The 13,010-nt window shown below is 43.2% G+C and overlaps 1 protein-coding gene across 1 annotated transcript in view; it reads left to right on the top strand.

Annotated features, from left to right (window-relative positions):
- The first annotated feature begins 3,679 nt into the window (after nt 1-3,679).
- The window catches only part of dip2ba (disco-interacting protein 2 homolog Ba), a 38,039-nt gene continuing 28,708 nt past the window's right edge, over nt 3,680-13,010 (top strand). Inside the window, exon 1 of the mRNA XM_056422502.1 lies at nt 3,680-3,986. Coding sequence (XP_056278477.1) covers nt 3,902-3,986 — 85 coding nt within the window. The 5' untranslated portion in view covers nt 3,680-3,901. The remainder of the gene's footprint in view (nt 3,987-13,010) is intronic.

Genomic DNA, 13,010 nt, shown 5'->3' with positions numbered 1-13,010 from the left:
ATACTTAATGTACAGAGGAATACAAAATGCATCCACAACGCAGTGACCAAAGTGATTTACGTGAGGTTGTAATGTCACATCTAATTAGGGGTGTTCCAACTAATTACCAACACAGTCAAAGCTTTATGTCTCTATAGAAAAATAGTATCAACAACATTATTGGCCGAGATATATTTTAGCCTACTAATGTTGTTGTTTCAGACTAATCGACAGCACTGTTGTCTGTGCAGTTTATTGATTGGTAGTCAAATCAGGCTTCTTACGCTGAATCAACAAACAGTCGACTATTTGGCATCCACCCCCATCTACAATGTTTATACAATTTCACAGTTTTTATGTAACAATGCTGAATGTGTCCCAGTTTACTTTGTGGTTGGAGTGACACCAGCTGATAGGATGTAACATTGACCCTAGGGCTAATGTAGGGCAGCGGTTCAGGGAGAAGCTCAATACAAACAAATTCAGACAATATGAAAAATATTACCAATTTTTTTTATGTTAAAGCATGTCAACATATTCTTGTAGAAACACAAAATACGACAACCTGTAAATGGGCATAAGGTTCAGTTATCAAGCTCCTCTTTTATAAAACCAACACCAGTCACCTCATTAAGAGTAGACTTAAGACTTTCCTCTTTAATAGCTTATAGATAGGGCTGAATCAGGTTCACCTGGTCCAGCCCCTTGATATCCTGCTATCGGCTTATCAGAATCAGAATCAGAATCAGAAACCGTTTTATTGCCAGGAATGTTTACACAAACGAGGATTTTTTTTTGGCGGAAGGTGCAACATTTAGACATGACAAACAACAATCAACGCGACAGCAACAGTGAACTTAAGTATAAGATAAGATAAAGATAGATACAAATAAAGATAAAGTGCTTGGACAACAAATAACGTTAAAGTGTTTAGGTGTGTGTTTCAAGTGACGTGTGTTTAAGTTAAAGTGTATGTTACATGTGACGTGTGTTTAAGTTATAAAGTGTATGTTAAAGTGGCATGTGTGTGGAGGAGGCCTGCAGTTAAAGTGCATGTTAAAGTGACATGTGTGTGGAGGAGGCCTCCAGGAGGGAAGAAGAAGGAGGAGGAGGAGGAGGAGGAAGGAGGGGGAAGAAGGAGGAGAGAGGAAGGAGGAAGAAAAGGAGGAGGTAGTCCTGGGGGTGACAGAGTCAGTCAGTGGGGGACCCGGGCTCCATTGATGAGCCCGACTGCCGACGGGAAAAAACTTTTGGAGTGGCGGGAGGTCTTTGTCCTGATGGACCGCAGCCTCCTACCAGAGGGGAGGGACTCGAACAGGGAGTGTCCAGGGTGGGAGGGGTCAGTGACAATCCTTCTGGCCCGCTTCATGGACTGCTGGGGGACGTTTAGGATACACTGAGCACCTATCTCCTCTTCTTTCTCTACTTATGGACAAATGTACGTCTCTCCATTGCACATTATTAACTCTGCTTCCTCCCCGGAGTTCTTGTGACTTCACGTCTCATAGGGTCCTTTGGACCTGGCTGGGTCTGATGCCATTCCCCGCCCACTCCTCCTCTCTACCTCCATCTGCCTGATGGATCATGGAGGTCTGGATCGTGGTCCATGCCTACTACCAACTATTCATACACTCTGACACACTCATTGAATGTATTATAACTCTGTAATGATTCCTTCTGTACACATGACATATATTGCATATGTCCATCCTGGAGAGGGACCCTCCTCTGTTGCTCTCCTGAAGGTTTCTTTTTCTCTTTCTTGGGAGTTTTTCCTGATCCGATGCTAGGTCCTGGACAGGGATGTCGTATGAGTACAGACTGTAAAGGCACATTTGTAATTTGTGATATTGGGCTATACAAAATAAACTGAATTTTATTGAAAGTTCCTTTGACATATCAAAATATTTCTGAGTAGCGGTGGTGTGTATTTAGAGACTGGACTCTTCACACAGTATGTTTTAAATCCTTGCTGTGGCCCTGCTTTTAAGTTGATTTGACACAGTTGCCTACAATTATGCTGTTATGTCAAGTTTGCTTTGAAGCTTGTTGTTCTTATAAGACAATGTCCATGTTGCTTATAAGGAAAACAGGGTCGTACATTTTTGTAAGCAATCCTTAATTGCAGAGGAAGTGGTTGGGAGGGTATGTTTATTTTTTATAATAGTTACAGTCACGGTGCCACGTTGGCCTTTTTAAGTATTCTGACATGAATTTACGCACTATTTAAAGTACTTCATCTCATATAGGACCAGGGTCAAATTGAACAGCTATGGGGCGAAAACCAGTCTTTTTGACCTCCAAAGCCATTTTTCACATTTTTGCATACCCATACTAAACAGAGTGTATCTCCTCTACTACAAGGGCTATATGAATACTTGTATAATATATACTAAAAAGGGAACACTTGTGATAATACTTCAGATGAGTAAATATCAGCCTATATGTTACTGGTTAAGATTGAATGTAGATGGCAAACAGCATAAATAAAAAAAATTCAGGTTTGCCTTGTAAAAAGCACTTATTACTATGATTATCTCTTTGGAATATATTTCTTTATTCCAGACTCATGGGTCCATAAAACAACAAACACAAATACAACAACAATATATGAAATACAATACAATAAAAAAAAAATACGAGGACACAGGTCCAATCATTGCAGCTAAAATGATGCAGCTGAAAGGTTTAAACCACTATAGGCTCATAGTACAATATATGAACAGGATCTCTGCAAAGTTTGACTTTGAAAAAGTGAAGCAGAATAAAGTTAGAGCCTTGTTAGTAAAGACAGTTTAGACGAGGTCTCCAAAATGGGCGTTTGGTCACATGAGGCACCATCTCGGCCATTTGAGTTTTCTCATCTACCAAAATATATATCTCACTTTTATATTACTAATGAGGTTCAATAAATGCAACATAATAAATTCAAATAAAAAGTTATTAATGTTTTATTATACTTATTTTAGTATTGTTTGTGTTTAATTTGATTATTTTGATTATTTACCAACTCCTGATTTTAAGCAAAGTGCACAACATTCAGTGTTTCAGCTTCAACAGAATAACAAAGACCTGTGAAGCAGTGTGGGCTTTTAATGTTCATTCTTCACTGCTTTCTGGCATTTTATTGTTCAAAATGAAGGAAATAATTGTCAAATGAGTGGTAGCTTTACAATTTACACATGCCATGTTATATTGTATTGTATTGGTTCCACCAGAGACCAACCATAGGCCCACTCGGATGCTGCAATGGGCAGTTCATCAAAGTACCACACAGGGAACCTGGTTCTGTCTGGGTACTTGGGTGCCCGGGGTACTTGGGTGCCCGGGGTACTTGGGTGTCCGGGGTACTTGGGTACTCGGGGTACTAGCCTGTTCTGCCTGGTTATTACCTAACCCAGGTTTGAGTGGGATCTTCTGTAGTGTTTCCACCCATGTAAGCCCCACAGCCTAGTCGTAAGGGTGGAAAACCCCTTACACATACTTTATTATCTTGCCAAATGATAAAGTTCAACTTGTTTCCCCATGTGAGTGAAACCACTGGGATTCGACGAGGGGCCCATGATCTCACCGGAAGAGGGAGTGACGATAACGTGATGAAATTGTGCAGCGCTACTGGAGGAGAAGGTGTTTCTGCCACAGAGACGCCAGGGGGAGCAACAGTTTCGGTGTGTGTGTGTTTTCCTGGGATGCAGCGAACTGACGTACAGGAGAGGTAAAGGCAGTCACGTGACCCCTCGTTGCCACTGGTGAGTTTTCCCATTATGGCGGAGGGGCCAGCCGTGCGGATGGACCGTCTCTCACACTCTGATGCTTGTTTTGTGTCTTGAGAGAGGGCGTTATATTTTTTATTTTTCTACATTTACCCGCAACGGACTGGCTCCTTTTTAACGAGACGGCCCTCGTGTTCCTCGGTGAAGTCATGGCAGACCGCGGCGGGGATTTGTCCGCCCTGCCAAACGAGGTTAGAGACCAACTGGCGGAGTTGGATCTGGAGCTGTCTGAAGGTAAGGGAGGGGAGGGGGGGGGCTGGGGGTCGAGGGGGGGGGGATGCTACAGCATATTTTCAAGCTAGCTATGTGCCTCAGCTGTCTAGGCTAACCAGCATCGATTAGCCGATCAGTTTCCCCCTTTATCCCACTCAACAGTTCATCACACTTGACTCGGGGCTCGTCTGAAGCTAGCTCATTGCGTGCTACGACAGGATGTGGGCACGCAAGCTAGCAGTGCACGACAAGCAGCAGGAGGAAGAGAAAGGCTTCCATCCGTTTCCTCGTGTCTGCTTGATCTCAAACCAAGTACAGCTGAAAGTCGAGTTAGACACATATTAAGAGAGATAGAGAGAAAGAGAGAGAGAGAGAATCAGTGCTTGACCCCAGAGATAGAGAGTTAGTGCTTGACCCCAGAGAGAGAGAGAGAGAGAGATAGAGTCAGTGCTTGACCCCAGAGAGAGAGAGAGAGAGAGAGAGAGAGAGAGAGAGATAGAGAGTCAGTGAGTCAGTGCTTGACCCCAGAGGTTAGAGAGAGAGATAGAGAGTCAGTGCTTGACCCCAGAGAGAGAGAGAGAGAGAGATAGAGAGTCAGTGCTTGACCATCCTCCTGTCATCTATGTCAGGTGTCCACTATGTTTGTTCTGCCCCTTGTGGATTTAGGGGAGTGATGGATTTGTCTATTTCTTGTATTTTGCATATATCTCAACCATTCATTCATCCAAAGCATCGTGTAATCAACCCCTCCCCCAGGGCAGCTGGCAGCCCCTATCACACTTTACACCCATTGACACACACTGTCACATCCCAATGACGGCACCCCCCTCCTCCTGCTGCATGGCACCTGGGCTACATTCCTCCAGCTGAGGTGGCGTGAGGTGGCGTCCTGTGCGGCGACCGCTCTGTGTCGACTTGTCTACGCTGATTGACGTTTGGTTATTTTAGGAGCGATATGGTTTCTGAAACTGATGCCCCGTATTTGATATGCATTTTTGCAAGACAAATGCAGATTAAACATGTGAATCATGCCTGTAATGAGACTGTAATATATAGGTTGTTTGCAATTGACGGTTTTAATACATGTCATACTGCCATACAAGTATGAATGCATAGTTACAAACTAATTACTGTGAATTCTAAGAACAATAGCGTGAGACCATTGATGCCTTTTTACAGCTTATTTCAGCCAATATTGAAAGCTGATGTATTGCTTTTGTGATATTTCATCCTATTTATTACAAAGTATTTGTACAGGCGGTCCATTTACCACAGTCACATCATAGGTCATTTTAGTGTGTGTTTGTGCATGTGTGTAGATAAATAGAGAGACATCATTTTGTCTAATGTGATTTTCCCATATTGTTTATACATTATTTATACTGTAGTAACTATCCCTTTAGCACCTCATAGTACTGTGTCCAATGTTAGAAATGATCAGGACAGTTTTATGACATTAATGAATGTTTTTATATGATTCTGTCCACTCGTTTGTTGATAAGCACATATTTTAGATTCCAGCCAGTCACTGAGAGCCACTGATTTTCTGAATATGTTTTGGAAATCATTGGGTCTGAACTCAAAATGTGCTTTGGTCACTCTCATGTCATAATGTTGTTGTGAACAAACTCTTGCCGGTTGGTGCAGTCAAGTGCCGGTTAGAAACATATGAGGCTTGAAATTTGGGCAATTAATGCCACATTCACATTATCCTGCACATTCACCATCTTTACTCATTATATGTTTTCCACAGATTGCTTTCTTGATTGCGTGTAGTTGAGTAAATGTTGTCTCAACTGGCAATGATAGTTAAACATTTTAGGGTTTGCAATATTTTAAATTCCTGTGTGTGTGTAAGCCAGTTAGCCCCTTTACGACTGCATGCATGTGGCATGTCATCACCTTTTAGGCCATTTTCAGGGTCCATAACGAGTGTTCCTCTGAACCAAATGGAAATTCCTGTTCCTGCGTTACTTGAATAAGAACACAAGCCTGCCAAATGGCCTCTTAAAAAACAACCCATTTCTACGAGCCCCCGGTGACCATGGGGACACAATGAGGACCATTCAGCTGGTCTGAGCCGCCGTGGCCAGGAGCGCCGCTGCCATTTAGGCCATTCAGCTGAACCCAGTCTTTGTGTGCACGTTGGAATGAGCTGCCCAAATATGAAGCGCGGGGAGGGGCTGGTGACTGGTCATACTTGAGAAGATGACGTGTAGTGTGTGTACTACTGAGGGGAGTGGTTCACCGGGCAATCTCTCAGCTGAGCCAGCCAGGGGTTAAAGGTCATGTCTGGTTCTTCCCTCGAACCAGCCTACCTGGTTGACATCCCCACGTGTCGGGCATATTGGTCGAATGTAGCTGATACAGGCAAAATGCAACACAGATCAGTTTTTCATCGTTGAGTTCGTAGCTGCTGGGCAAGATGCCATTTTGACATTAAATGACAACTTGAAATGAATAAGTCAGAACTTTGAAAAGATAGTGTTGCTCTCTGTTTGCATCGGGGATCAGTACGTGCAGACAGAGGGAACAGATTATTGCCAGTTGCTTCTTTTCTAGGCCAGTCATCCAGTTAACCAGCCAGCCAGCTTTCAGATGCAACAGAAGCAGACCTGGGTTAGTTTTGTATGAAGAGAGGGGGTCTTCATCAGAGAATGACCGCATGGATATGGACCCAATCTGTATCAGCCATCCATCTTCCTGACCCGAGCCGCCAGTGACGACAAAGTCTTATGAATCCTTGAGGAATACTATCCTCCCAGCCAGGGAGGAGGACTGAGAGAGGATATATTTCATCTCTCTCTATTCACAGGATACGCAGCCAACTGTTGTTTTGGTAAATAGTCAGGCGGAAGTGCATATTCTGAGACGTGTGATGCACTTCCTCAAACTGAAGCTCATGTGGTGCAGAGCTCTTCTTTATAAGGTGGAGGTCAAGCCCGTCACAAAAAGAGGAATAAGGGCCTCTCGCACCATCTCTTCTCAAATTCAAATCATTTTAGAGAGTCACCGCATTGTCTCAACAATATGTTCACAGTAACTTGTCAGATTAAAGACTGTTAATATGCATTTTTTTCCAAATTTATTGGAGAATTGACCATCTCGAGAGACCGGGAACAGGAATAGAGGGTTAGGGGACGATGACATGCAACAAATGTCCCCAGACAAAATCAGGAACATCGCAGCTACAGATTACTTGACTACTTCCTGTATTTTTATGGAACATAATGTTGTAATTTAAAAAAAAGGATGTTCTTGTACATGGCAACAATTGTGAACCACAAAGCCTCCTCGTGAGCGTTTTGTAACAAAATAATTTTAAAGATTGACGATGAATCTTAAAATGTATTTATTGCAAGACGATTTAAAGCGTACCGCAACATTTCTCCCTGCATTTGAATGAACTTTGAGCAGCGTGTTATTTCTCTTTTTATAGAGATATTTGGATAGTTTACGCTTCCGTTGGCACCCAATAGGTCAGAATCTAAAATGGGTAAATCATCATCCATGTAGCTGCAAAGCCAACGCCTTAGGTCCAAGCAGATGGTTGTGTACTCTTGGCAAAGGTCTTTCCTAATGTGTGTTAGTTTGTGTGTTTCTGCACGTTCAAATGTGTGTTTGCCTGTGTTATAATACTGTTATACTGTGAATAGTTAATGATGACTGCATTCCCTTTTTCTCCTCCAGACCTGTTGTAGTCTGAATTATTCACGTGTTCTCATTAAATATCAGGACACCCTCACAGAGTGGTGCGTGTGGTTTGCAAGTGTCACTTTTTTACACTTCCCAGGTAGAAGTTGAGGCAACCAGCCTGCTCTAGTGCCAAGAGACGTGTTGATATCCCACTCATCACCCCTCCAGACCGACGCGTCTCTTTCTACTGGAGAAGACTTGTTGAACTAGCTCACATGTGATGTCAGGCAGGGCGTGGCAATATATTGACACAGTATTGGCCCCGCTGTCAGGACTCATGTGTTACTGCGCTGTTGACGTCTAAGAAGACATATGGAAGCCATGAACTAGTAGGATAGTGTCCGTAGACTGTTGTGCCATGAAGGACCTTGGTTGAAGCACCTGCATGAACAAGCATCCTCACTAAAATGGTGCTGACCTTGTGCTCTGACCTTCCTGTGGAGGTAGGCAAGTTCATGTTTTAATGACCTACAGTCTATAAATATATGTTGACCTTCCACTCAACATTATCACCGTCTCTTGATGTGATATTGTAGCCTACTTGCGTAGCTTACAGTTTGTTGAAGTGCAACCGTCTCGGCATGTCTTCTTCTCCCTGCTTGTTGGAAACCCGTGAGTCACGATAATGAGGTGCGTCCTCTTCTCCGGGGCACATCCATCCACCACAAAGTGAGGGAACCGGTTTGAGCCTCCTGTCTCATTGTTGTTTACTCAGTCTGTGGCAATCTTTGACTCATCATAAGTGAAGAAAGACTTGGGATATTGTAATACCAGACCCTTTCTCCCAGTTGGTACAAGGATCTCCTTCATTCACCGCGTGACCTACCTGTAATCCCAGGTGGGCTCAGGGTGACGGTGAAGCTCCTTCCCGATGTTGCATAATTCCGCTGATCTTTTGAGGCCTGCAGTCATTTAGTCAGGGAACCCAGGCGCTGACACGTCAGACGACGTTGACTGATTCACACTCTGATTCATGGCCTCACAGACGAAATGATGAACTCATTGATAGTAAAACTGAAATCTTGTGTCCATTGTTGACGTCGGACTGTGGGAGCCGATGCAGAGTTCCCTCCAATGTATTGCCAGGCTATCCACACTCTGGCGGGCCATGTGACTGTGCTAATGCTGAAGAATGCTCTTGTGAATATAAATAGAACTGGCTGGCAAGACAAATTCGCTTTCATGCCTGAGGAGGAGAAAACAAGCATCTCTTTCACACAAACGCTCCGCCATTATTGCAGTGGAGGCCACCCTCTCAGTCCAAAGGAGTCGGTCTTAATTGTGTGCCTTTTCTCTCTCGCTGATGCTCATGCTGCTGGCTTGTCGACAGCAGCCAGTAGCAAACACGTGCACATCCAACCACGAGATGCTTGGCTGCTGTATGTGGGTCACTGTTACGTCCATGGGTTGTGTGGGAGATACCGCTGCCTGATGAGAACTGACCGTCTCAGGCCAATCAGCCGGCTGTCTGACCCATGGAGAAAGTGCTATACGTCTGCTAATTTTTAAAGCAGCATGCCAGTGGTTTGTTGTATACAATTATATGCATTGGGTAGATTTCCATAAATGGGTTACATCTTTTCATACAACCAAACTAACATCAACTCTGGTTCACTAATGTCTCTCATGCTATTGAGCAGTTCAAATGCATCTCTAAATGTCCACATGGTTTGTATTGGATTTAGAATGGAGGGGTCCTTTTAAGGATGCTAAAGGGACTCTTTCTGATATTTGGATCATTTAAGACATTGTTTTTCCTTTTAGCGATAACACATGTAGTAACAATGATCTGTAACTGTGATTGGGTGTATTGACTCTAAACATGTCCAGAGCTCTGACCATAAACCTACTGTCTGTTATAAATCATGTTATTCAAATTCTCTTTCTGTCTCTTATTCGGTCTCTTCAGCTGATCAGCCACAGCTGATCATTACAGCCTTTGTAGCACACAGAGTATTTTCTCAGCAGCTGGTGAGTTTCTATATATGAAAGCGCAGGCCTGCGTCACAGGAAGGGCTGATGGGAAACCAGAGCTCAGGGGTAAAGCAGTCCTGCTGTACATGTACAATGAAAGTTTCCAAAAGGTCAACCGCTCTCTCCGTCGGTCACTCATTGGGCGGTTGTATCTTTTTCTTCTTTTGGAGTCGTGCCTTACATTTGAATAGTTCTCTTGCTTATTCTTGTGCGGAGCCAAAGGGTTGTCGAAAAATAATACCAGTGAGTAGAAGTCCTCCGAAAGCCCCCCAACAAGCTGATGTCTATCTCCCGTCTCGGCCCCTCAGAACACATTGTGCTGGAGCTTGGCTTGAAGTCAAAGACCCCTTTAATTCAACTCTCCAGCGAAAGATGTTAAACAAATGCTATGAAAACACATCCAATGGGCGGGCTTTACCCTCTTAATCCTCAACTGCCAATAGCACAGGCAATGTTGTACGTATTGTATGTTCATAGCCTTGAATGGAAACATGAGGTCAATGTTTAGAATCACGCGGTTCTGTGTTTTTGAGTTTGGTTGTTCGTTTTTAAGTGTGTTCTGTTGAGTCATTACAGTTGTTGTACTTATTGGACTAGATTTTGTAATGCTAACATTTAATTAGACTCTGTTTAGATGGTTTGTGGAGCTAAGGATTAGCCAGTAGTGACAGTATATCAACCCCGTATTTTGCCTTCGACAGTCGGTGCGTGTTGTGCTCCATGCTCCCACAGGCGGCGGCGACACACTGATGACTGATGACTGGATGTTATTCAAACCACCTGGCTGTGATTGTGATGAAACATTCTTAAGATTTAAAGTTATCCCCTAAGATTAGCCAACACAACTTTCTCTTGAGATGAGGTGATATCGAGTGAGGACGTAATGTCTCGCTGTAAAACTATGTTCATGTGACTGTATTGTTGAACGTCTACAATTTTGCAGTCACTTAGCAGCAAGTTTTAAGATCTGTTTTTGGTGGGTAAGCTCTGGCGGTGTGATTTTCAAATGCAGCTGCATTAGTGAAGATGCATTTCTTTACGTTATATCAGGATCAAACGAGATGTAATTGCTGCCCTTCTAAGTCTCTCACCTTTCCTTCAGTCAGCTCTCTGGCATCTCATCCCCTTACCTGCCTGTGTTTAGTGAGTCGCTTGTTGCTAACACTGCCTCGATAACATCCCCCTGTGACCTTGTACCTTCACTTCCACGTGAGGTGACTTGCTTTCACTGATGTTTGTATATTTTAGACCTTTGACGGGCCTATTTTACACCACATTTTCTTTTACACTTGCTGAACAATCTGAGCCATCATTTTAAGAGCGCCGATAGATGCCCATCATGCTGACAGGCTGTTAAATGAGCTGTGGGTGGTGGGAGGTCAGGGCCATGAGCTGTCCAGAGAGGGGAACATGGACAATACGTCTTGTGTGGTTTTGATGTCAGCTGTAGAATCAACACCTCAGGATGTGAGTGTTACTCACAGGCCACCCCTTTCTTGTGAGCTTTTAATCGTGATTTAATGAGTCAGCTGCCGGGTTAACATTCCTCTAATATTAATGTCCAATTTTAACCCATCATCCATGAGCAATTAAGCAGTCAAGGAGCATTTTGGTGCGTATGTTTTCTAGAGATGAAACATAGAGTCGCTGTTGCTCGGGACAAACTCTGTTTGTATGGCAGGTGTTTGACGAAATCTTGTCTGGTGTCCTCACTGACCACATGTGGACAACACAACAGACACATGCCAGTTCAGTTGATGTAGATGTCTCTGTGAACCTCAGGTCAGGTCCGTTGCTCACGTCTAACCCCTGTATCTCTAAACTACACCATCACCACCACCACAGTGAAACTCAAAACCTCTGACTCACTTTTACTGCTCAGTACACTCTAAACAACTGGTCTGTCATGCAGCTAACTAGCCAGGATACCCCGGTTTAAATAAGTTTCTACTTTGTTTTTCCTGTGATTTGCAGTGCAATGATTGAAGTCATAATCAACCTACTGACGTGGTTACACTGCCATCAACTAACTAGAAGAGAAAGTGACAACATGTCAATGTATACAATGGAGTAGGCCTTTTTCACAGGAGCCATTTTAACTTTTTATAGTACAAAAAAAGCATGGGTGTTACTAATAATATTAATGCTTACTACTTAATCTCATTAATTACAGATGTGCATTAACCACTATGGTGGAGAGAGAGAAAGTCCCATAGCTGGAATCAAACCCAGGACGTTGCCGTTACTGTAGATGGCATGCACGATAACCACGCAGCTACTAATGCGCTCCCATCACTATTATTCTCAAATAATCTTTGTGAGTAAAGACAGATAATCCAGTGAGCGACAGGGTAGCAAGCTAACGTGTCAAGAAATCTGGGAAAAGATCTGCGATTTGGCCTCTCTTCAGGTAGTCTCCCTCGTGCGTGCACCCATAGTGCAACAACAACCATGCAAGCTGCTAGCTAACGGCTCATTGAGGTTGTAGCGCGATAAAAGGATGAAATACTTTTACTGGTACCACTTGTGTCTGTCTGACGTCAGCTCTGAACCATCTGCAGTTGCTCACCAGTCTTATCACTTGGATGAAGTAATGAGTTTCTATAACAGATTATCACTGCCAAGGTTCTGCAGCATGTATTGGGAAATACTGTGACCCAAATCAGTGTGTGATAGTCTATTAAAAGATGAGCAGCACTGATGAGAACTGATTGTCGAATTTGGATGAAAGGTAAGGAGGTGGTAATCAGTGATACGGCTTGGATTATGGAGGACACTTTTTGTTTGGCTTTCTCAATGCTGATCCTGAACCCCGGCTCAAAACTCCCCGATACTCACACAGCGGGCTCGAGCGCCTTCTCGGAAAATCTGGAATGCACAATGTAACATAAGTAATGGAGGAAGTCGGGCAGGGCTCAGTCTGCACTCAAACATAATATGAATGCTTTAAAAGCTTGGAAGGAACATGAGTACATGAGACAATGGGTACATGAGACATGAGACAATAACCACCCCGGCCACAAACTGTTCACCCTTCTACCGTCAGGCAGGTGATACCGCAGTATCAAGTGCCGCACAAACAGACTGAGGGACAGCTTCTTCAGTCAGGCCATCAGGCTGCTGAACAAGGACTGAGACCCTCATTAACACTATACACCAGAACATATTCTGTGAATATCTATGGCCATGGTGTATATTTTATTACATTGTTTTATATATATATATACTGTATATATATATTGTATGTATATACATATATATATATATATTGTCTCAAAAAAGTGTATATTTTATTACATTGTTTTATATATATATATTGTCATGATGTATATTCTATTACATTGTTTTATATATATATATTGTTAATACTTTCTT

Source organism: Pseudoliparis swirei, chromosome 9 (assembly GCF_029220125.1).
Source record: "Pseudoliparis swirei isolate HS2019 ecotype Mariana Trench chromosome 9, NWPU_hadal_v1, whole genome shotgun sequence".
Classification (NCBI taxonomy): domain Eukaryota; kingdom Metazoa; phylum Chordata; class Actinopteri; order Perciformes; family Liparidae; genus Pseudoliparis; species Pseudoliparis swirei.
The sequence above is the reverse complement of the archived record's forward strand: the minus strand, read 5'-3'. Positions and strand labels throughout refer to the sequence as shown.